The following is a 26,073-nucleotide window of genomic DNA, read 5'->3' as shown; positions in this document are numbered from 1 at the left end:
AGCCTGCCTCTCTCTACTCAGAAGGGAAGCCAGTTTCTTTTCCTCCCTGGCTCAGGGATGGGTTTCACTTCACCCAGGTGTAAAAGTGGCAGAGTGTGACCATTATTTTAAGCTGCAGCAAGGGCAAGGAAGCCCAGACAGATGGGGGGGGGGCGGAGGGGGGGGAACGGGGGACGAGGAAAGGAGGAGGGCAGGCAGAGACTGCAGTGACACTGCCTTCCCTGGGCTGGCTGAAGCATCTCACTGGTGACAGGCCTGGAAGCACGTGGCTACGTCATGGAAAGCCAGTCTTTCAATGCAAATTTCAACTCCTCCTACTCTATCTAATGCCTGTAACTCACATCCAAGGCTCAGGAGCGAAATCCAGGGAGGGATCTGTTCCAAATGCACACGGGTGTTGGAAGCAGGGAGAGTGAGAGGAAGGAAAGAGATCTGTCTCTCTCTCCACGTACTGTGATCTTGCTAAGGGCTAGATTTGCATCCGTTCTGCAGGGTGATTGAGACCCGCAGGTGCAATAAGATTACACAGATCACTGGGATTTGATGGTAAAATCAACACTCTAAGAGAGGAGTATACATCTTCATCAATCAGACTTGATCTGGGTGGTCGTACTGGTTGTGTGTTTTTTTCTCTCCTAGGGGCAGCACAATGGCAGTCTTTCAGTAGGATGAATCCTGTCTTGGCTTTTGTTCTGCAGATCCACCCATCCTCATAGCAATCAAGTAACAGGCTATGGTTTTCTCTTTGGGTATCTTTTGTCTCTGTTTAGTTATTGGCCTCAGCAGGGATTTCTTTACCTTACTTTTCGTTTGGCTTTATGTTGAAAAAGGATTTCTTTTTCACGCTTTTGGTAATAATCCAGTGTTGATCTAGGGGGATAAGCTGGCTGCAAAAAGCATCGATTGAGAAGTCTCAAAGAAATAAACCACGTGAGGAAAAAAAACTGGGAGAAGATCGGAATATAATTATTTTTTCTATGGTAAAACTGGTGCCCCTCTTCAGGAGAACTGATCCCAGCTTATTATTATGCAACCGCAAGGATCTCTTCTTTCTCAGGGTGTATAAGCTGCTGGATTGCTTTTCGCCCAAATCAATGTGGTTTCTTTGGAACATTTTCAGCAAAGGATCGCATATGCTGCAGTGTCTTTGTGGCAAGAGTCTTAAGAAAAACAAGAACTCAACTGGTAAGCAATACATTGCATCGCATTGTTTTCCTTTGATGCTATCCTGTCTGTTGGCTCATTGAGGTAGCTCTGCAACCCTGCGGAGGGGAGAAAGGGAAATATAACGAGGCCAGTACGGACATGCATGTGAATATGTGTATGAAGGATCAGTTTTAGATTAGCTCCGGCGACGATGCAAACCCAGTCTGCTTCTCTTGGTTGGAGGGGGGGGGGGGGGGAGAGGGGTATGTCCAGAGAGAAGGAAAGTTTTATATTGTCGCCCATTTCACCGAAGAGGAAAGATTGCCATGGTCGACCAACCCTCCCCCTCAGGTGCAGCTAGTTTGAAGAAGAGGGCTCAGGGGCTCTTGGCTGGTGCGAGGTCCCCTGCCTGCGGTTAGTTCCTGTGCAGGGGCTATGCCACTCGGGTCCTGCCCAAGACTTTCTGATTAGCTTGTACAATATTCCCACCCAGGATCGCCTTTCCCGAGTGAAATACAACCCCCAAAGCGCACATGCTGCCCTAGCGCTCCCTCCCCCTTGTGGGGCACAGACCAGGGGGCACTTTCTTGTGCCTCGAGGGAAACTAAGCCAAAGTAGGCCGGCCCACCAGCAGCAGCACAGGCTGGGGTGCTTTTATTGGCTGTGTATTTCTTTGCTTCGCGTCTCCTTGGTGAGCCCCCCGTCCCTGGGTCTGTTCCCTCCGCTCCAGGGTGATGACCACCGGCTTCCATTCAAACAGGCGCCAACGGGGAAACTTGCAGTGCATTACATAAGGAAGGCAAATGCAGGTGCTTTGGGCAGCCCGCTCTCAGCCCAAAGGGGGCACTTCCCCGCTCCGCCTTCTCAGTGCTTTCCGTCGGCCGGCAGGGCGGGGGAGGCTAACTCCCCGTCTCCGGGAGAGGCAGCCTTGCGGGGAAATACCAGCCGCGGGAAGGGAGCGAGAGCCCGGGGCTTGTGTTTGCAGGAGCGGGGCCGTGATTGCGCTTGCTTTCCTGGGGTGGCGGGCTGTGCCTGCAATCCCTGGGGAGCGCGAGCGGCGCGGAGCCCGGAGGGGGGTGTGGGGGTGTGTGGGTGTGGGGGGGAGGGTGTGTGTGTGTGGGGTGTGTGTGTGTGTGTGTGCGCGCTGCTGGGGAGGCGGGCGGGTGGGTGTGAGCGGGGCTGGCTGCCCTGCCGCGGCAGCTCCAGACGCTGGCACTGCAGTGTAGTAGATCATAAGCTCCCGCTGCCTCCCTGACACCCTAACATCAACAAGCAGCGGCCTCGGCGCAGGCAGCGGGGACCCAGCTCGCAGCAGGGCAAAGAGACCCAGATCGGCGCCCAGGCGGGTTGCCAGCTTGGGCTGGTGCCCCCCCCCCCCCGGTTTTGCTGCTGCTGCTGCAGCAAGGAGCAGTTCCCTCTCAGCACACCAAAGAGGCCCAAGTGCCCCAGCCCGCCGGAGCATTGCTAGTGAGGGGACCGCTGAGCCTTCCGGAAAGTGCCAGCTTTCCCCCCCCCCCCGCCCCCCGCTTCCACGCACTGCAGTGCGCGAGCCTCCCCCCCTGGCGCGGGGAACTTCCAAACCGTGCAGCAGCACCAGCCCCCCATGAATTTCCCGGGCGGCGAAAGCAAAGCAGCCGGCTCGCCCCATTCCCCTCCCTGCCCGTGCAGCCCCCGAGCAGATGCCTTCCGTGGCCACGGAGAAAGTGATCTAACCTCCCCCGACCCCTTGGCCTCTAATCTTCAAACGTGGCACTACGGCTAAGGTGGCAGGGCAGAGCAAGAGACCTGCTCGCCCTGAGACAGGGGGGAATGAACGTTTTGGGCTAACCCCGCAAGTACAAGAAATGCGCCTTTCAGGCCAGTTTTCCCCCAACGGCTTCCTGACCCTTTCAAAGACGGAAGTGTGCCTGGGCTTGTTTCTAGACGCTTCAGTTTGCATAGAGCTAGTGGAGTTGCCTAGACCTCCTAGGTGCCAATGTGTTGCATCTTCCCTTTAGTGGGGAGAAGATGGGTTAATAATAGTCTCTTTGGGGAGCTTAGTGACCTGAGAAGCGCTCATCTGAAGCACTTGCTTCCCCTCGCTCCCCGTTTAAAAGCGGTCTATTACACGTGGCCCCTCTTTCCCTGTATTGTGGAAAATATATCAGAGGTTTTTGGTTTGTTTAGGAAGGTCCCAAATGACACAACATTATATAGCAATTCACATTCTAGTTTGGGAATGCTGAAACATTGGACAGGGAGGTGATGGAATAATTCAAAGTGTGGCCAAGAACAACATCAACAGGTGTCAGTTGCTTGAACCTTATTCTGTTAATGATACAATCCAAACTAGGGGTTTCAAACCTTGCTAATGTGTACTTTATTACTGTATTTCAAGTCATTTTGCTTTCCAAACCTTGCTGTCCCTTTTCCTTGTTTCTATAATCATTTTGTTACAGGGACATGGTAAGCTTTTTTACTTCTTTTCTTGCTCCAGATAAAGTCTTTAAAATGTGTTGGGAGATTGTGATACCAAGGTTCACTGTTCCTAATGATTGAGGTGAAATGTTGCCAAACTCCCCTCCTCTCCTAATTGTAATAAGCCCAAGAGAAAAAGACTGATCATTCACCACTGTTTGTTATTATGACTCAGAGAAGATAAATAGGTTTTGATTCTAACAGAACTACTTGGCAGTGTGCAGGGAGTGGCATTACTACAGTGAATTTCTTTATCAGTGTCTGACGTACCACAGCAGTTCAGATATTAGATCACTTCTTCTACCAAGTTTTAAAGTCACATTCTATGGCCTACTAGTCTGTAGCTGAATTTGCAACCTTTGTAAGAATGTTACATGTGATAAGTGTATTTTATTTTGTAAGCTCTTGAGGTTAATATCGGAAATTTACAAGGTATTTATGCTATGTTCTAGCAGTTATTTGTGTTGTGATTAAATAAAACAAGCATCAAACTGAGCACCAAAATATGTATTATCCATTCAGTCATGTCTTCTGATGTTGTGGTCTCTGACTTTAATTATTGATCCAACAAGATCTAAGTACTTTTCATTCTTTTATGACATAAATACAGCAACAGAGACTTAAACTAAAACCAAAGCATATGCCTCCATTCTAAAATCCCTTTCCAGAGTAAAATTAAACAATCATTGGCTATTTGGAGAGACTAATAAACACTAATCTTCTTGATTAGATTAGCTGATATTTTGGTAAGTAATACTGCTTACTGGAAACTGATTACTGCATTGTTCTGGGTGTAAACTATTTTTTCCTCTGTCTTTGCAACAGACCAGCCATCCCATGTTTGTTCCCGTGCTCTTCTTTGCCTTTACTCTGATCTCCGTATGTGGCACATGCACCACTCTCTTCCTTACTCACAAATGATATACTCATTCGGAGCCCATCCCTACTTGCACATTGTATGAGAATCCGCCACATTGCAAAGGGTGGACTTCTCTGCCTGTCATCGCATTGACTCAGATGTAAACTTTTAATAAAGGGTTGGGTTTGAAGGGTGAATGATAACAGTTCTGTATGGAGTGCTGAGTGCTGAATAAAATGCACTGGTGGGTGTTTGAGCAATTAAGATCCACTGATTGTTATGAAGCATGTTTGTCACTCTTTAGACTATTAAAGAGAAGCTCTGTTTCAGAAAATGCAGCCGGGACTGCACATTTTCAGATACTCCTCTCTTTTCCCACTCTTATTGTAACTTCTCCCTTGTGAAATCCATCTCCCAGCCTTCTCCTGATCAGGACCCACATGCTCTGTCCCAGTTTCTATTATTTCCTAGTGAATTCTGAAGCCAGCTCTTCCATAGTTATTGACACAAGGCATTACTTCAGAGAAAGCCAACATTAATAAAGCAAAGGGCTGCTGGTCTAGAGAGTTATACAAGTCATGTTCATATCAGGTCAGGAAGTTTTAGTTTATCTCTAATGGGACATGGAAGGCTAAAGAACATTTGTGTTTCAAATTATGGATCCTGGGAAGAAGAACTGTCTCTGTTTCCTAAAATTGCATGACTGTTATCTACTTCACATTTCTTGTAAGGAGAGAAAATTGTAGAACTCATTTGACTTGTTTTTACTTACAATTGGAAAGAATTTTCCTTTTTAGCTTTTTGAATTTTAGTAATACAAGTTAACTGAAATTTCTGTGTTCTGTCAATAATGTAAACATTACAATCTTTTTAGATTCACAAGGCCCCATTCTCTACTATCCTGCAGCTTGTGTAGTCAGTTCCCCCTAGGCAAACTGGATGTAAAATGCAACCATTCTAATATGGTGGAAATGACTACACAAGGTGTAGGGTAATGGAGAATCAGGGCCTTCTTAGAGAACATTTTATACTGATCTAGGCCATAAAGGCCTGATTCAAAGCCCAGTGAAGTCAATGGAAAGACTTCTGTTGACTTCAGTGGGCTATGGATCAGGCCCTAACTGTGCATATGTTTGGTTAGGGAATGTATTGATTATGTAATTATTTTAAGGTTTGAAGGATTGGTAATGGGACATTTTTCTAACCTCTAGGCTTTTGGTTCAAATTTAATTGAGACTGTCAGTGCCTGAAATTTGTACCATATGACAACTGTTTGGTTGTCTATGGGAGATGAGTTGGTTGTTTCAGTCCATTTCCTAACGGACAGGGGCTTCCATCACAGAAACCACTATCATGTTTGCCACCCTTGTTCTCTGTCTCAGCAGAGAGAGAATGTATTAAATGTTCTTCTCTGTTCCTTCCTATTGAGAGGCTTCTTTCCAAGTTAAATTCAAGAGATATTACTGTGGGGGAGCTGGCATTTCTGTTTTATATAGACTGTAAATATTTTGTGGATACAGAAATTTAGTTTCCATTAGTGTCAATCCAGGACCATTCTCAAGCCAATATCCATGTAAAAGGAAGAAAATGCCAACTGCAAATGTGGAATCCTATCCCAGTATTTAAAAAATGGGATCTGCAGACAATCCCTTGATAACCTCTTTCTTCATCCCCCCCCCCCACACACACAAAAGAAATGATTGAATGTTGTTCTAAAGAAGTTTATAAATGTAACCATGCAAAAATGGAACTGTTTAAAACACAGACTTAGGCTCTGCATTTTACGGGCCCATTGTGTGTCATTGTTTGAGTTATAATTAAGTTGGGTCAGATGCTGCAGCCCCCTTACTCATAAAAAACAAACCACCCACTAGAAACCAAAGGGTGTTTTGCCTGTTAAGGACTGCAGGAATGGGCTCATGGTGTTTCTTTCACATTACAGTCAATGCTGCTTTTCAGTGTTAATACTATAGAATACAGATTCAATATTGATTTTAGGTGCACAGCACGTTTTTTCTCCAAGAGCACTCAGATGTAAAATGGCCTGTTTACATGTATCTCACCCACTGAAGCTTTTGCTCTCCATGGAATATGTTTTCTGAATTTATACAAATTTAATTCTTCTCTGATCAAAGTAACTTGCATATTGCACTTGTTAAAGGGTGAAATGTATTCCTGCTCATGAATCTTCCTCCATGATACATATGCTTACACTTAGTTCAATGTCAGTTAATGATATGCCATTTGTAAATGAATTAATGTTTAAAAGAATCATTTGGACCTAGGGAAAATATGCAAAATGTATGTACAGACATTATTGGGTTTAATTTTGTAATTATGCAGTTTTCATTTGAGGATGATATTTCATTTACTTATCTATAAGCATGCTAGGTTCATCAGTTTGGGGGCAAAACTGCTATTGACTTCAGATCTGAGTAAGGGTTGAGTACGAAATTCAGGATCTGGCCATTGACAAAGATCCAGTAAATGTCTGTTAAAAATATAACCTGAAAAAAAGAGAAGTTATTTGAAGTGGAGAGATTTTCAGAAAGACTTCATTTACCTTTTAAAAAAAAGTAATAACATTTTCTGCCCTTCCCCCCCCCCCCCAAAGTAATATGTTCTGTAGTTTTCATGTACTTACTCAACTTGGAGAATGAAGTGTTGCAGCAAGTTGTCAGGTCAAATAATGTGGCTGGATTAAAGAGATGACTGTGCCGAAATAGACTACGTTGGCTCTCTAGAACCGTTAGCAAATTCAGAGGTTGTGGGTATGAAGCCTACTAGAAGAGGGTTTAGACGAGGACTGTCTTGTCATCTAGGAAACTAGAGACCTGGTTCCATACTTGGTTCTGTCAGTGACTTCCACCGTGACTTTTGGACGAGTCATTTAACTTCCCTATGTCTCAGTTTTCCTCTCTTTAAAGATACCAAACAGTGGCTGAACATTGTGCAATTCCACTGTTTTTTACAGCTTCTTCTGAATTATTAGATCTCCAGAGGCAAGTTACCAGGCTTGATGGACCAATAGTATTATCTGATAGCAAAATTTATGTTAACTTTAATGTTTTGTTTCCTTTTTTCTCATCTATGGGTAAAAATGGGGGGGGGGGGGGTTTACAATCTAGCGTAGGGATTCAACCACTAATGGACCAAAACCTACAAACCAGAGTGTAGTTCTTATAACTGCAGTGCCACTTACCTCAAGAAGGGACTGTGTGTAGTAGTAAGGTAGTATGCTTGGAAATAAGGTTTGCAGGATTGGGCCCTTTAGATTTAGTTCAGAGCGTGTCTGCTCCTCATGAGGAGTGTGATTTGAGTGTTAGAACAAGTGAAGGAGTGAGAAATGACAAAATGAGTGGGTGGCCCATATTTTTATCTCCGATCATGTGCTGAGGTGCTGGATTTTAAAAACTAATTTATTGTGCTGTAGAACTGGATTCAGCACAGTACTGAGCCGTTCCTGGAGATGCTGAGCATCCTAAACCCAATGGGAGTTGAGGGTGCTGGGCATCTTGTAGGCCTGAGTCTACAGTGAACAAAATGTGGGAACATAGCCTATTTTCTTTAAACTACTCTGCACCAAAGGTAAATACAGTATTCATAGTAAAAAAAGTCAGTGCCATTATCCAGCACAGAAACACCCGCCTCAGAAGAGAACCTTCACTTTGGAGTGAAACCTTCCAAGAGTCATTAAGTGAAAGCCTTTTAGTATATATATAAACAAACAGAATCTTGTTTTTATATTCCTTTTAACATATCACATTAAAAGTATTGATTGCCTAGATAGCTGATATTTAATGCAAGCAGTTGCAGATGTGAAAAATTTCTTGAGAACTCAGAATAAAAAGGCTTTCTGTAATAAAATTCAGCAGACTTGTTTAGTCAACACACATGTTGGACATGTATCATAATTTTAATTAACGGACTCTTAAGATAGAATGGAATAGTGCTGTGGAATAGCAGTAAATGACAGACAACTGGTGATGGAAATTGACGGCATGATTTTAACAGCCATACGTTATTATTTTGACTTTTTCCCTAATTACTTTAATTTTAATTGGAAAATGTATGAGGAATTTTATTGAGCTATTTTAATATTTGCATATGAAAAGTAATCTCTTGGAAATTATTTGGCTTAATTAATTTGTGGTGTTAAAATTAAATAGGTCCCACCTGACACTAAAATAGTTCCAAGGTTAAACATTTTAACCTTGTTGGAATTGTTTTTGGTTTGCTATGAGATAGCAATACAGGTTAGCTGTAATCCTGTAAGAAAATTTTGTTCTAAGTAGAGTCCAGGAAGGCCTATATTTATGTGAGTTGGTACAATGTTAGACTCATCTGTTTTGTGAAAAATCATAATGAAATCAAATATCAACTTGCCTTTGTGAAGTTTTACAGTTTGAAAGAATACCCATCCCGTAAAATGCTGTGTGGTACAAAGGACTGCACAGATAAGGTACGTGTGCAGAGGGCCCTCTAGGGACAGATATCTCCATGTCCATTCAGAGGCAAAGGATGTTTCCTCCAGGGAGCCTTCTGCATCTTTGGGCTGCTGCAGATACCAAGGCATTAGGACACCTGACTTTTTGCAAACCCCACTCTCTTCACCTTTCCATTGAGGACTTGGGGCTTCTCAGGGTTTGGGTGACAGGAGGAAGGAATGAACCCTTCCAGATGTACAGTCCCCCTGTATGGAGATCTGAGGTGAAACACTGGTCCCACTGAGATCAATGGAAAACCCTCCGTGGGACCTGGATTTCACCCTAACTGGGAGTAAATACAGCCTGAAGCTGTATGATTAACTCACTGACAGTCTATTGAGGGTAATCCAGAGGGACCTAGCCAGCAGCAGAATGGCTGCTACTGCAGCCATGGGACCCTGAGGAAGGGAGACCATCCATGTATGCAGACTATTACTACTTCCACAGATCTAGAGGAATCTAGAGGATCCTCAAGATCTGTATGATTAGAAGGCATCATGTCCTGCAAACTGTTCCCCTGACCCCTAGTTCCTTTGCCTTTGGGGCATACTGTAGGGGGGACTATTTGTGTGTGCAAAGGTTTGTAAAATTGAGACCCAAAGTCACATAAAACACCCTGGATTAGGGGATGGATCAAGCAGAAGGAAGAGGCTGCTTATAAGGGCAAAGGCTTCTGTTTACATACAGATTTCTTGGTAGAAGTCATGCTGGAAAAGGAAATACTGAAGAATTCCATTGTACTTTAATGAGATTTTGAATTGAAAATGTTAAATTTTTAAGCTTGCCAGCGCATGGTTGTGGTTCTTGAGTAAATGTATTTTCTTAAGCATGTGCCATTTATGCCCACTGCATTTCAACATTATATGATGGAATGCGCAAATGAATGTTTCCATTTCTATCTGGCATTAGGGAAATATCACACAATATTATTGGTTGTTGGTAACTTTCACAAATTCATTCCTTTTTTTCTGAGTTAATAAATTCATTGACCTTGACTAAAGCAAATGTTAACTAACAGGAGAAAACTTAGTGCAAGTTACAGCAGAAGACACGAGGAAAGACTAGGGTATAGGGCTTATCTAAGGAATAGGGAAACTTCTAGGAATTCAATGCATTCGTTATGATAAGCGGTATTAAAGAAAGTACAGAGCTATACCAAAGAGGATCTTAATAAGGGTTACATTAACAGTATTGTTATAATTAACTCATGTTCCTTCTGACAACTTGAGATGGGCCTGAACCAAAACCTGCGATCCTAATGGCCCTTAGTATTGGCGTGTAAGAAATCTGAACTTGGCAGATTCTCTGTCTTTATCATTGGTCAAACCAAATGATCTCCCAACTGAATGTCCCTGAACTTTAAGGTGTTTAGAATAAGGATCTGGATTTTGCGGTTTGAATCCCTGTCTACTTACAGCGTGTTTGTAGTAGCTTTTTAAAATATTTGTATGCTAATCTCTTATGAAAGACTTTTTGATTAGGCTATGATCTGTTTTTCAGTTTCTGTTGAAATCTGTTCATTCTGAGCAAGAGCAAATTGTCGCTATCTGCAGATCAGATCCATTAAAATTGGGGGGAGGCACCCCAAAGCTTCATGCCCCTTCGACACTTTTTCCCAGCTGCTGTAAAGACAAGATCTTTTCACCCAAACCTAGCAGCTTTCTTCCTTCTCTTCAACCGCGAGCACAGGGTTGCATGAGTCTGCAGTTCCTGGTGTCTTGGTTGCCTCTCAGTCCTGAGCTCTCCTTCATGCTCCCCACAAAGAAATGCCTGCGAGAATAGCTTTACAAATCAAACAGTTCTTTTGGCTCTTCTTTTGAACCTATAACCATTTAGATTTTTCTCTGTAGTTTGGACTGGATTGCTAGGTGGTGAGTGGGAACTGTTTGTGTGATTGGTAAATAAGAGGGAAAAAAAACAAAGTCTTATAGAGATGTATGCTTTATGTATTAAAGTCCCACATTTTTATGGAGGGCTTAATTCTGGATATTCAATCCCAGTGGCATCAGTGGAGTTAAACAAGTGTAACAGACCATAACTTGGACCACTGTGTCTGTCTGCAGTAAAATTCTGCAGTGCGTCCATGTGTGCTACTGAGTTTAACTGGGCAAGAAGTCAGAGGGTATGTGTGTGATAGTGAGAACTGACTAGCTGCATCTGATATTATCTTCCCAATTCTTTTTAATTTTGGCTTTCTTCATAGTTTATACGGGATGGTACAGGTGGAGGATTATTGGCCTGAAAGGGGGATAAATCCTATGATTTGTGGGCAATAGAGGATGTAGTGTTTCCTGGATGAAGACATTCAGTTGGCGTGAACGTACATTAGAAAATGTTGGCTTATTTAGCGCACTGACAGCAAAAATGTCAATCTCAAGAATCAAAATGCCATATAACAGTGAAGAAAATACACTTTGGTGGCATTCCTGAGGATGTCCAAATAAATATGGTGTAGCGTGGTAAAAAATGTGTACTATGCTGCACACGTCTAAGGACAATGAGGGAAATCAAACCAGTCCTGAGGACATGCAGATGCGTGTCTGGGGCTTCACTGAACAATCGTGATTTGAATTTCATTGCCTCCTGAATGCTGGGTTGGGAACATTACATCCCAGATAGACCAGCTCCTAGAAGGCACTAAGGGGGAGCCAGCAGTTTTGTTCCTTTTTACCAATGATGCAGATGGAAGTAGAATGTAGGTTCTACAAACCAGGTTAGGAATGTTTTGATGTATTGTAGGGAAAAACACTAATGTGCAAGGTGAGTAAATATGCTGAGAAAGGGCACACTCACTGCAGTCAGTGGGTGTTTTGCCATTCACTTCAGTGGCTAGCTAACTGGATGGAGAACTGGCTTGGCTGCTGAACACTGTGCCTGTTAGTGGAAGCAATTTGGGATAGAGGATGGTGACACAAGAAGATTGGGATAGAACAGTGGTTCCCAAACTTGTGCAGGGAAAGCCCCTGAATCATAGAATCATAGAATATCAGGGTTGGAAGGGACCCCAGAAGGTCATCTAGTCCAACCCCCTGCTCAAAGCAGGACCAATTCCCAGTTAAATCATCCCAGCCAGGGCTTTGTCAAGCCTGACCTTAAAAACCTCTAAGGAAGGAGATTCTACCACCTCCCTAGGTAATGCATTCCAGTGTTTCACCACCCTCTTAGTGAAAAAGTTTTTCCTAATATCCAATCTAAACCTCCCCCACTGCAACTTGAGACCATTGCTCCTCGTTCTGTCATCTGCTACAATTGAGAACAGTCTAGAGCCATCCTCTTTGGAACCCCCTTTCAGGTAGTTGAAAGCAGCTATCAAATCCCCCCTCATTCTTCTCTTCTGCAGGCTAAACAATCCCAGCTCCCTCAGCCTCTCCTCATAACTCATGTGTTCCAGTCCCCTAATCATTTTTGTTGCCCTTCGCTGGACTCTCTCCAATTTATCCACATCCTTCTTGAAGTGTGGGGCCCAAAACTGGACACAGTACTCCAGATGAGGCCTCACCAATGTCGAATAGAGGGGAACGATCACGTCCCTCGATCTGCTCGCTATGCCCCTACTTATACATCCCAAAATGCCATTGGCCTTCTTGGCAACAAGGGCACACTGCTGACTCATATCCAGCTTCTCGTCCACTGTCACCCCTAGGTCCTTTTCCGCAGAACTGCTGCCTAGCCATTCGGTCCCTAGTCTGTAGCTGTGCATTGGGTTCTTCCGTCCTAAGTGCAGGACCCTGCACTTATCCTTATTGAACCTCATCAGATTTCTTTTGGCCCAATCCTCCAATTTGTCTAGGTCTTTCTGTATCCTATCCCTCCCCTCCAGTGTATCTACCACTCCTCCCAGTTTAGTATCATCCGCAAATTTGCTGAGAGTGCAATCCACACCATCCTCCAGATCATTTATGAAGATATTGAACAAAACCGGCCCCAGGACCGACCCTTGGGGCACTCCACTTGATACCGGCTGCCAACTAGACATGGAGCCATTGATCACTACCCGTTGAGCCCGACAATCTAGCCAGCTTTCTACCCACCTTGTAGTGCATTCATCCAGCCCATACTTCCTTAACTTGCTGAGAAGAATACTGTGGGAGACCGTGTCAAAAGCTTTGCTAAAGTCAAGAAACAATACATCCACTGCTTTCCCTTCATCCACAGAACCAGTAATCTCATCATAAAAGGCGATTAGATTAGTCAGGCATGACCTTCCCTTGGTGAATCCATGCTGGCTGTTCCTGATCACTTTCCTCTCATGCAAGTGCTTCAGGATTGATTCTTTGAGGACCTGCTCCATGATTTTTCCAGGGACTGAAGTGAGGCTGACTGGCCTGTAGTTCCCAGGATCCTCCTTCTTCCCTTTTTTAAAGATTGGCACTACATTGGCGGGCCGGGCTGGTTTGTTTACCTGCCGCGTCCACAGGGTCGGCCGATCGTGGCTCCCAGTGGCCGCGGTTCACTGCTCCAGGCCAATGAGGGCTGCTGGAAGCGGCGCGGGCCATGGGACATACTGGCCACCGCTTCCAGCAGCTTCCATGGGCCTGGAGCAGCGAACCGCGGCCTCTGGGAGCCGCGATCGGCCAAACCTGCGGACGCGGCAGGTCAACATACGGTCCCGTCCCATCAGGGGCTTTCCCTGCACAAGCGGCGGAACAAGTTTGGGAACCACTGGGATAGAAGATGAGTACGAAAATCAAGGAAAGAACATAATGCTCCTCTGTAGTCATGTGATGGGGTGACTACCCCACTTTCACCCTGCAGGTTTTAATGCAGGTCAGATGGGCCAATCGACCAATTAGGCAGCTAATTAATGGGGGTTAGCTGGACAGGAATAGGTGGAAAAGGCAGACACTCCCAGAGAAAGGGAGGAGTCAGTGGAGACTTCGGACTGTAGTCACTCCCTGGGAAGAGGTAGGAGGTTTTGGGGAAGTGGTAGGCCCAGAAAGAAAAGGAGAATCAGTGGTCGGAAGTAGCCCACAGATAGAGCAGTGAGGCGAGAGAGAGAGAGAGAGAAGGCCGAGGCTGCTGAGCAGAGGGTCCCTGGGTTAGAACCTAGAGAAGAGAGTGGGCCCGGGTTCCCCTACCAGCCACTGGGTAAGTGGCACTGAGGCAGTGAGCGGGAAGAGTGCCTAGGACTATTGAGTTAAACCTTCCCTGGAAGGGGGGGAACATGGACAGTGACACGGCCAGAGGACTGAGCTGCGAAGAGGATACTGGTTCCTGAGACTGCAGGAGGAGCCGCAGGAGGACAGCAGAGACAGAGTGATGGTGTGCAAACTGTGGATGGGGTGAGTGTGTGTGTCAGCCTCAAGCTAATCCCCAGAATACCAGGAGGCGGTGCCAGTCTGACAGTGAGTGGTGCGCCCCATGACAAATCACATATAGGAGAAGAATTTTGGGGTAGAGCTGGATGAAGTTGAAACGGCTAACACAATTTTTTGTAAATAATGGATAAAGCTGCAAAATGCTCTGCTAAAAGAGTAGAGGGATTTTTTCAAGTCCTGTATGGCTCAAATTGGAATAATTCACTTAGGACAGAAGAATCCCATGCACTGCCACAGACTAGGGACCGAATCGCTAGGCAGCAGTCCTGCAGAAAAGGACCTAGGGGTTACAGTGGACAAGAAGCTGGATGTGAGTGAACAGTGTGCCCTTTTGCCAAGAAAGCCAATGGCATTTTGGGCTGTATAAGTAAGGGCATTGCCTGCAGATTGAGGGACGTAATTGTTCCCCTCTATTCAACATTGGTGAGGCCTTATCTGGAGTACTGTGTCCAGTTTTGGGCCCCACACTACAAGAAGGATTTGGAAAAATTGGAAAGCGTCCAGCGGAGGGCAACAAAAATGATTAGGGGACTGGAACACATGACTTATGAGGAGAGGCTGAGGGAACTGGGATTGTTTAGTCTGCAGAAGAGAAGAATGAGGGGGGATTTGATAGCTGCTTTCAACTACCTGAAAGGGGGTTCCAAAGAGGATGGATCTAGACTGTTCTCAGTGGTAGAAGATGGCAGAACAAGGAGTAATGGTCTCAAGTTGCAGTGGGAGAGGTTTAGGTTGGATATTAGGAAAAACTTTTTCACTAGGAGGGTGGTGAAGCACTGGAATGCGTTACCTAGGGAGGTGGTGGAATCTGCTTCCTTTGAGGTTTTTAAGATCAGGCTTGACAAATCCCTGGCTGGGATGATTTAGTTGGTCCTGCTTTGAGCAGGGGGTTGGACTAGATGACCTCCTGAGGTCCCTTCCAACCCTGATATTCTATGATTCTAGTGTGGCATGTTCTCTCCTTCTTATTCTCTGAGGGAAATGAAAGCGAGGAGACAAAAGGAATGGTAAACTAAAATAATAAAGGGATCCAAGGGATGTACAGTAACTTAGGAAGGAAGGTTAGAGAAGAACATACTGTTCTGAAGGGAGCTGAGATTAGAAGCTCTTCAAGCTACTGTCCAACAGAAGAGCAAATAGGCCTGACCTTTTATGGTAAATACATATTTTTAGAACTGGTTTCCTTACCAGTATTATTGTTAACAACAAAGATAACTAATTGTGAAGGATTTTTAAAAACTATTTATGCTGTGTACTGCATACATGCTGTCTCACTGTCTGGAGTGGCTCACGACCATGCGTACTTGCCTCACAGCAAAACCCCCAAACTGGTGATCTGTTCTATAATTTAGATTTTACCAAATCAGTTACAAATGTGAACTCCTGGATCACTAACAGTTTCACCATAGAGTCACAGACAGTCCCCTTATCTTCTCCAGTCTATTTTGCCACCCGGGTGAGCTGGACTTCATGATAAATGGCCACCTATACCAAAAATCATAAAATATTCAGGTTGCTTCCAGTCTCAGATCAAGTGGTATCCTAGATCTTACATCAAAGTAAATGCCTATAACCAATTCTGTACTAAACTATCAAAAGGCTTATTATCTAGGAAAAACAAATAAGAGTTATTTACAGGTTATAGCAAGCAGCAGTAGACACACATGAGTTGCAATCTAAATCCTAAGAGTGTAGTAGTAGTCTGTCAATTCAAAGTGTCTTTCAGGGCAGACCCCTGGGGATCTCTGGCTTCAGTGGTGTTTTCTGGCCCTGTAAAAGTTCAGACAGCAAAGAGATGGAAAATTTTCCTGTGTCTTTGTTTGTTTCCTTCATTCAGCCTCCAAGTCCATAGGACGAGCTTCCTTGCACGTAGCATTTCTAAGATGCGATAGGGCCATTAACCAATCCTTTGAATTGTGGTGTTCCTTGATGGTCCATCTAATTTTGATAGTTCTTCTGGACAGGTGTGAGGAAACACCGTTCCCATCTTTGTTCACAAGTTTAGAGCAAACATTTTCAAAGTTATAAATCAAAACACAGACATTACAGATAAGATTAATGGATGCAGCAATTTACAAACATTTTATAGAGTCTAAACACTAAATACAGTCTTAAAAGTACTACAACATGGAACAGCACTAACATGTAAGTGAACCAATCTGGTCTCCAGCTATGAGTTTGTCAGTTCTTAGCTCATGCTTGCAGCCTTGGCAAGAGCTGGCACCTGGCCTACCCAGCATCACACATACATTACTCCCATGTTGGAAAATGAAAATATACTAGTAAGTTTCACTTTTTTTTGTTTAAAGAAACTAAGGTGCTCATACACTATCACAATGCTACAGGATTTGGGTTGCAAATGCTGCAGGGAAATGTTTTGTTTCTTTGGAAATATAGTTTACACTGGAACTCTTAAATGTACTGTAAATATATATTTCTATTGGTTTTAGGCTTTGTATAACTTATTTTTACAAAATATAACATTTCAGGTGAGAGTTGACCTGTTGCGTGAGACCTGATGCTAAAAGATATAGAAGGGTTTGACACTAGAGGAATTTAGATAATATTTTAGTTTATACAGGATAAATTTCCCAGATGGATTCTTCTACACATTTTTAAAGCACCAAGTGGTTTGGAAAGATTCATTCTTATTATTTAACATTTATATTGTGGTAGTGTATAAAGGCCACAACCAAGTTGGACCTCACTGCACTAGATGCTGTACAAACATGTAATAAATTACTGTGCTCACATCAAAGAGCTTACATAGAGTGGCATAGTATACTAAAATGAATTTTACCCATTTTTAATGAAAATCAGAAATAATGAAGTAGTCCTGATTGTCTTGTTTGTTTTAATTTTGGAAAAATTCAGCATGTGGATGGAAATCTCTTAATATTTTTCTCCTAGGGTGGAGAGGCTACATTGATCAGTGAACTCAATACGAACCACTCTGAATGGTTGAATTTAAACATTGTTTGTTTATTTTCTTTCACAAATGCCTGGACAAACCCTTAGCACAACCATTCATTTTCAAATTATATATTTGAAAGAACAAATTATCAATATTTAATCTGGGGCAAAGAAGGAGGCTGCAATTAACCAGAAAAGATGTTTCTTGTTTTGTATCTTTGAATAATTGCAGTAAGAGGAATTGTGATAAACTATGGTCATGGCACATAGATTTGTGCTGTCTTAAAATAGAGCACAGTAGGGGTATTGGATTTGGCATGTGAGTATATTACACAGATCTAGGGCTACTGAAACCACTAATAACATGACTAACCACTCTGTAGGTTTAAAAACAAATGAAACCATCTAGTCCAGTAAACTACTTTTAGTAATATACAAGTAAGACTTTCAATATAAACACTTCTCAATTTACTAGGTCACTTGGCAGCTGTTATTCAAGTCCGTATCACACTAACACAATGACCCTAGTAACTGCCCCAAAGTGTGGGCTCAAATGGGTGTCAGTAACTCCAAGGGGGTCTGACAGACTACTCTGGGGTTCTCCCAAAGACCTCAAAAAATCTCGATTGGGTTTTTCCTTTTTAGGCAATCCCTCTCAGGTTTGGCTTCACAGAGAGAGAGAGAGAGTTTATAGTTTGGCTAGTACTTACAGTAGCTGCCTTTCTGGCTTGCTAGCCAAGAGAGCCAGCTTTAATTCATCTTTTGGAAAGGTCCTTGCTAGCAGCCTTACATTGGAAGACCTCAGTTTTAGATTGAGGAGGCAAAGGCACCAGAGAAAAGGGGCCTCTCAGGACCATCAGGGATCATGCTGAGTCTACCTGCCATCTCTAGATCCTAGGAGGGATGGGGATTTGTCTTTTCTCCTTTCAGAAATGCATAAATGTTGCTTCGGATTTAATTTTTCTGGTTGGTCTAGTTACTTAAGGGTTAGCCTGCAGTGCTTTGCCATCCTGTATGTTTACTGCCTCTTAGGTATGAATTTATCACAAGGGTACAGAGTATATCAGATCATGCCCTATGCGACAAAACACAGTAGTGTGGTAAAATGAAAGAGAAGAGGCAGACAGACTGAGGCCTTACTCGTAACCCAAATCCCCAGCCCCTCTGCCTCCTGGCTCCATTTTTCTCCAGCAGTGAGTACCCGGATGGATCAGAGGGCCTTGTCCTTAGAAGAGCAAGGATCTATAGATAAATTGGATCTGTGCTAATCCACAACTGCTGGGGCAGGTTTTGGGGCAGTCTGAGCTCCATTCTCCTTTCAATTCAGTCCCTTCAATAGTGATTAGTTTACAAAACAAACAGTTCTTCCAGCACTCTCACTCCAGGGCATTAATGTATAATGCACTAATATAAAACCACAGAAATCCTGGAACAATATAGAACAAGTAGTGAGTGAACTATGGCATTTCTCCATGGGGCACAAGTGTGTTTCTCTTGGTTTTCCCTCTCAAAGAGGATTAGGCTTCTTCTCTTAAATAGAAATTTCTGCACATTTATTTTCTTCTGCTATATTGTGTATTACACCTCAATGGAAATCAGAAAAGGTCTGGATGGTATGCGAATAGATTTCAGAAGTCTCCGTGCCATTGGTGAGGAATTCGGAAAGCACAATAAGACTTTTCAAAATATTTGTAATCCTTGGCTAGATAGAATGGTATAAAATAGACTCTCCCTTTCAGTGTACTGTCTGTGGCCCTGATCCTATATTGGTATCCATTCGTCAGTGGGACTCCATGTGAGCACAGGAGTATGTGCTAGTGGACTCAAGTGTAGGATTAAGTAAAATCAAAGTCTTGCTAGATGTAGCAGGAATCTCTAGGACGTTTCTTTCATAATCACTTTAATCAAGAAATGTTAAAAGAAAAGAAATTGCAACCGTTTCAGTGCCTTGCTTATGCAAATTAGTAAGCAATCCATCTACTCCCTTCTTTTCTGCTGTAAGCGGCATCAACAATTTCTTGCTTAAAGGGTCTGCAGTAATGGTATCCTAAATCTCTTACAAGTGTCCTGTGACAATTATTTTTCTTACCTAGCACAGAAAGATCTGATTGTTGTTGTAGAAATCTGTGGCGTGCTCATGTTAAAAGTACTGTTCCAAAAAGCAGCCCCCAGAATATTAATTTTTAGTAAAAAATTTTTTTAGTTACGTAAGTTTAGAGATTTAATTCTTTTGAAAGGCCACAGAAGCTAGTGAATTGGCTGTTGCTGTGTGTGCTGCATCATATTAAGGGGCTATATATCGTACTTACACCAATGGACTTCAAAACACATTTTTGAATTAACTACGAAGTGAGAGACTGCGGGAATAGAACATAAAAGTCTGGCTTTGAATTCTCTGTCTTTGAGTTAAAGGAGCAGTTAGAAGCAGGGGCTCTGTTGTACTTAACAGACAGTTCTTTCTGTTCTCTTTCAAGAAGCCAGAGTGTTTCTGAAAACTCTCATACAGCTCATTGAGATATAGTGGGTCAGGTGCCAATACAATGTTTTCAGAAGAGCTTGTGGGATCCCATTATAGACAGTCTATTTAGACTAGTGGTGAACCCTACATTAACAATTGCCTTTGGGCTAGAAATCAGCTGTGACTAAAACTTGATATTTGCCCTGGCAGCTCCTGGAGCACATCTGTACATCAAGAGGAAATTCTTTTACAGTGAAAGGATATAGCTAAAGTTTTTACAAGTTCATTTTGTATCAGTATTCAGCTTCTACTCTTGAGTAACAGAAAAAGAAAGACCATAGTTTTAGAGTTGGAGAAGCTGTTATTACACTATTTTGAAGAAATAAGCTATAGTATCTACATTTTCTCCCAGAGTTCTGTTAAAGGAGACCGTTCTATTCATAACAGTTTAATATGGGTAACGAGTCAAATTTTTGCTGCCCCTCGATACATAGCTATCTAATTAGAGATTATTTATTATTCTAATTAAAAAAGATCTCCCCACCTTTACTGTGAAATGGAATTGTAACTTGTATACATCCCTACCTTGCCACCTGAACACAAAGAACAGCACACGGTAGAATCCACTTGTATTGAGGTGGTGTTTTATACTTCTGTCCACTCTCCCACACAACTAAAATTCACTAGAAGCAGAGTTTCACTATGACAGGAGTTAGCCTACTTTCTAAAATATCCCTCCCTCTCCAACCTGGGATTGGAGGCATGGCCTTCTCATCACCCCCTGCAGTTGTGTGTACTACACAAGGCTGCTGGAAGCCCAGATCTGCTGTCCAAATGGTGGGCATCTGTATCATTTCAAGCTTCTCTTTCCTTCCCAACAGCTTTAGGAAGGACTTCTCTGTGGTCCCAAACCCAGAGAGTAGTGGCAGTCTTTCTTCTGCTTCCCACCTCAACCAGAACAGAAGAAGTGGGGGGGAGGAGGGGGAAAGAGGAAGTGACATTCACACCTACGATGTTATATATTCATAATGTGGAATGCAGCACTTGACACTCTTCTGATCCAAGGTTAAGCATGGTGACACTATTTTGTAATGTGAAGCAGGTTGGAAGCAGGTGAAGCAGGCTGGAACTGTCACTTGAGTTTACTTGGGGTGGGGGGGTAAATCCTGTCCTTCTTCCTGAGGGGTGCAGAGGGCACTTCTCAGAACAAAAAAAGGGTGAATACTAGTAATAGGAGGGAAGGGCAGGATTTCTAAAACTTGCTTAGGTTGAGCACAACATTTTGCAGAGCTCTGCTCCTGTGCCCCACTGTGCAGTGGGGATTTATGTTGGGAGGAGGGGTGAAGAGGATAGATGGGGGAGAGAATGGAGCTAGTATGTCTATCATTACATAGATCCACCAATTGATTCCCCTGTAAGTATACTCAGGATCCTGCTTCAGAGTTTTTGAAGTTTTTAGATAATATTAAGAGTAACCCAAATCCATAGGTGACCAAAAATGAGAAGTATTTCCATAGGTTTAGCTGTATTATAGAGACGCTTTCTAGGTTTTCATTCAAAGAACAAAATATGATGTGCTTAGACTTGCAGCAGAGGTTGCCTTCACTGTGTAAATCAGTGCCCAACTGTAGTACTGAATCTGCAGCTAGAAAGGTTGGAACTTTAGCCTTAAGTTATGTACTTATCAGTGGAACATTAAAGGTGACCTACTAAAGTAAAATACAGTATTCCAGGAGCTTCCAATATTCACTGTATGCCCCCAGATTCTTAGAGACAGCTAGTACATTATTACTTCTATACTGATCTCTATTTTGATTCTCTTAAGTCCTGCAGCACCCACTCCCATGTTGGCCAGTTGGCTTCTGCTCTGTTTCTGGTGGTATCACCACAGTGTATGCAAGGGGGTCATCTAGGACTGCCAGCCAGTTGGTCCTGGGTGCAGTGGATAGTATAGAAGCTGAAAGAAGACCTGCAGGACTGCTTTTACGGCTGAATATCAGGGGGAGGGTGAACTTGCGTCACATATCTGCACTAGAATCTGGTTCTTTACCTTTGCAGGTCACCTTTAATTTCAAAACCTTTTTGTGATAATTTACATCCTAACCATATTACAGCCTTGATGCTGATGTTGACATTTTCAGGTTCTCATTCTACTGTTAGTAGGTCATATCACAATCTTTAAGGTACCAGGTTTAAATAAAAACACAAATTCCGATCCCAAGTCCATTGAAGTGAATGGAAAGACACTCATTGACTTCAATCGGCTAAGGATCAGGCTCTGAAATAAGGTCTCCTGTGTTGGTTTGAATAGATGGTATTCATCCAATAAATAAAAGAATGTAGATAATGTGAAATTTGACTATTTGGTCTCCGTGTGTAATACAACCACCCACTTTCTTGAATACTATTGTAACCCTTCTGCCCGTCAGAGTTGGCAGCAACAAGGGCCGGGTTCAATATCTAGGGGATCCATTCCAATAACACAATGCAAACTGGCTCAAGCCCCCACCCCGTGACCTGGGACAAATATATACCACCCCCACTGGGCGCCTCCAAGAGGCAATACTTCCCCTCTCGCAAGCACATAGTCTGAGTGTAGCAAAAAGGCTTTTAATAACAGAGAGAAACAATGTGGCATTATGTTGGGGAAACACCACCAACAGGATTCATAACACAACCAATGAGCAAAAACCTACCCCAAGCAAATTGGGGCATGCCCTTTCCCTTTGGTTCTTGAGTCCAGCAACCCCAAATCACCCAAAGTCCCAAAAGTCACTGTCCCTGGTCAGGGCAGCCCCAGAGTTCGAAAGTTTATCTTCAGAGCTTTACCTCCCAACCTGGGTGGAGATGGGGGTGGGGGGAGAGAGAGAGGTAAGGGGCACCTTACATGATCTGAAGCTGACCGCCCCACAGCTTCACGCCCATAGGCTTCGCTCTGCTCTGCTCCACCAGCCGCCCCACAAACTGCTTTGCTCGGCTCCGCTCTGTGGCCCACAAGCAGCTCCCGCCGTCCCACGAACTGCTTCACCAGCCGCTCCACAAGACACTCCAGCCGTCCCGCAAACTGCTCCACAATATATCTTCGGGCTCCCCCACTACTTAACACAATGCTCAGTGATTTCAGCTCTTAGTTAGTTCAGCTCTTTGGTGAATTCAGCTTGTAGTAGGGGAGCCTCAGTGCTGGTGCACCATTAGCCCAAAGTGAGCTCAGCAGCCTGTAACTAGACTCCTAATGGAATCAAAATTAGCTCTGATATTCCACAGTGGAGAGAGGAGAAAGCGCAATTAGCATGTAAAGGGGGCCCATGCCACCAAGTATTAATACTTGTCCCCAGCCTCTCTCCATTCACAGAGTTTTGGAACCCATGACCCTTGCCTAGCGTGTGCAACTTAGTTGATGGTGAGTCCCTCCATCATAACAAAAGGCCAAGTACAGTTCCAAGCACAATTCCCATAATCAGGGTAATAACAATTTATTCTTCCTGCCCCAATAACAGAGAGGCTGGGGATCCCACAGCAGCCAAAGTGACCATTTGGGCAGCTATGGCCTCATTCTAGGCGGGGTGGGTGTGCCTATGCAAATGAGATCGGCCCCTGAAGTTCTTTTCCACAACTTGCCACACCTCACCACCAGATGTCAGGGTGGAGCTCATCGTGACACTGCTTATACTATTATTATTTTTTAGATCTACTTTAGAATCTCAATAGCTTTAACAATGCGTTCAATCTTGCAAAACTTCCATTGAGTCAATGGGAGTAGGATCAGACCATATATCTATCTGTCTCTCTATATTAATCCATCTGATGTTTGTAACCTTTTGCTATCTTTAAAAGGTATGTTTTTAAACGGTAAAAAAGCAAGTTCAGTTTAGGCAGCTACTGTACTTCAAATTAATAATTTTTACAAGAGATAGAATTAGTTTATTTTGTCTTTAGTAAATGGAAAATAATATTTTTGCACATTCCTTCACTCCCCCTCTCTCCCGGCAGTTTCTTAGAAATTGGAATGAGAGCTGTTCAGATTGTTTTTCCTCTATTTATACAGGTTTGGACTGTTCCTAGCTATTACTGTACCTCAAAGCTTAGATAAGAGCTATTTTTACTACATTAACTGACTCACAATACAGCATGTGCATACAGAACTGCATATTGTAAATTCTGTGCCACCTAATCAAATCTCGTGCAGTAGCTTTGAAGGGATTGTGGATACAAAGATGAAATTTAGCACATAGTGAAATGCAAGCTCCTGTGTGAACTGATACAATATGTGAGGGAAATATATTATAACTACAAAGAAAATATTGCCTACATGCAAGTTTGCATCCAAAATGTGCAGAGCCACTGTATTTGTTGGGCCAAATTCACCACTTGTGCAAGCAGGTGCAATTCTGTTGTCTTCGGTGGAGTTGTGACCTCTTATGCTAGCAGTCTAAAATTTCCAGCTCAGGACTGCCCAGTGGGCTAACTCTAGTGCAAAAAAAACTCTATCTGCAGTTAGGCACCTCTCTCAGAACTGGAAGTTTGTATTTGCATGAGATTCAGTAAAGGTAATTAACTAGAAACAAAAGGGAAAGTGGCTAGTCTAGAGTGATTGTCCAAACTGAGTGAAAAGCAAAAGGTTAATGAGCAGCATAAATAATGAAAAGTGAAGTAGGGTTTTAAAAACTTTTCTAATTTCAGTAATTTAAAGTGGTCAGATTAACTCTGGTAGGAAAAATGTTTTTACCTTGCCAATGTCCTTTTAAATTAGTACTGATTTATTGTTCACTGGAGCTAACCTTAGTCATGAATAACATTTTTTCTTTGTATTGTTACTTTTGCTGTTTGTTTAACATAATGCTCCAGAGATACAGAGGAGGTGGACTTTTTTTGTGTGTTTCATATGTACTAATTGTTTTCTTTCATTAAATAAAGAGTTCATAGAAACTACAAGAGGAGGGGCACTAAATTCTTTGTCAAATGCATCTTCACTTGTGTAACCAAATATGGAACGTGGTCTCTCAGAAAATCTTTTTATGCACAAAAATTATGTAGAAATAATGTCACCACAAAATGAAATTAGAATTCCAGGTGGTCATGGTTTTCTATCTCAGAAAACCAAGAAACCTGCTGCTTTATATTTAAAGTCTGACACATACGAGGCAATAGTAAGGGATATTATTGTGTTATCTAGTTCTCATGTCATTCCTCTGAATTATCTGGATCTTTTCTTTTTTCATTAAAATGTAGCACTACAAATGTGGGCTGAATGTCCCAGAGGCCATTTAAAAAACAAAACAAAATGAAATCACAATAATCTAACATGAAATTATATTGTTCACTTGGCATGTCAAGGGCTAGATTATGCCTAGCTCTGCACTTGGTGTATCAAGGATGAGATGGTGCCTAGCTCTTTCCACCCCCACCAGTCCCCATGTTCTTAAGGCTAGGCACAGACGTGTTTCTTGTGCTGTGGGCATATGAAGATTAAGACCAGTGGTGCTAGGATTAGGATAGAGTCATGGTCGTGTCTCTGTTCACCTTCTGCATTAGCCAGCAGAGTTGGGTGGGGCATGTTGGAGGCCATCTAGTATACTGTGTATTAGGGTGCAGCAAGATTAACCATTTGCAGGTAAATTATTTATAATCTCTCTGGCAAATGTTGACTTTCTAATGGCTACTACTTCAGGTGCAAGAAGATAACTAATGATGTTGGGGTTTTAATCTTCCAAATTAGATCTCAAGCTCTGAATGATATGCAGTTTGTTAACATAAGTGATTTTCAAGAGCAGAAGCAGATTTCCACAGCATTGAGAAAATGTACTATTAGCAGCATATTGTTATTCAGAGGCTTGAATGATAACATTTGTAGCTTAGGCACTAAGATTCAGAAGGAGCTCCTGCTGTTTATACTTTAATGAAACTGAATCAGTCAGCAGAAAGGTTGGGGAAACTGAGAACTACTTCCTGTCAGTCACAGAATTTAGGTTGTTACACTTCCTAAAAGCGTGGAAACTGAAACTGAGCTGGTAAATTGTTCCTTCTAGAAATATGGCACCAAATCCTGGTCTGTGGCTGTGAAGTGCAGGTCGTGAGTGGACATAAAGCTCACCTTTACTTTTCCTTGATACTGCACCTGCCGTCAAGTCTCCTGGCTCAGTTTCGAGATGCTGCTTGCCAGTGACCCCAATGGGTTGAAATAGCAATGAGGGATAAGAGCAAAGTAGGAGCATCGCTCCCAGGCCCCATTTCCTCTGGCCCCAATCCCGTCACATAAGCAGCAGGAGGGGAGGTAGCACAGAGCTATCATTGTGACTCCTACACCATTGTAGGATCCCCTATATACTTTCTCCTAGGGCTAGCTGGCTCTGTGGCAAGATTCCACCAGCCACATGGGCCAAAGCAGCCAAACTACATCTATATTATGGCCATGAGTTCCAAACACGCTGGGCCAGA

General features: G+C 43.1%; 1 protein-coding gene across 2 annotated transcripts in view; it reads left to right on the top strand.

The window, feature by feature from the left end:
• The first annotated feature begins 346 nt into the window (after positions 1 to 346).
• FGF14 (fibroblast growth factor 14) overlaps positions 347 to 26,073 on the top strand; it is a 628,252-nt gene continuing 602,525 nt past the window's right edge. Inside the window, exon 1 of one of the 2 annotated variants that reach the window (XM_075129684.1) lies at positions 347 to 1,185. In XM_075129684.1, coding sequence (XP_074985785.1) covers positions 978 to 1,185 — 208 coding nt within the window. In that variant the 5' untranslated portion in view covers positions 347 to 977. The remainder of the gene's footprint in view (positions 1,186 to 26,073) is intronic. The other variant, XM_048854481.2, reaches the window with a different exon arrangement.

Source organism: Caretta caretta, chromosome 1 (assembly GCF_965140235.1).
Source record: "Caretta caretta isolate rCarCar2 chromosome 1, rCarCar1.hap1, whole genome shotgun sequence".
NCBI classification, from domain to species: domain Eukaryota; kingdom Metazoa; phylum Chordata; order Testudines; family Cheloniidae; genus Caretta; species Caretta caretta.
This window is presented reverse-complemented; position numbering and strand designations above follow the sequence as displayed.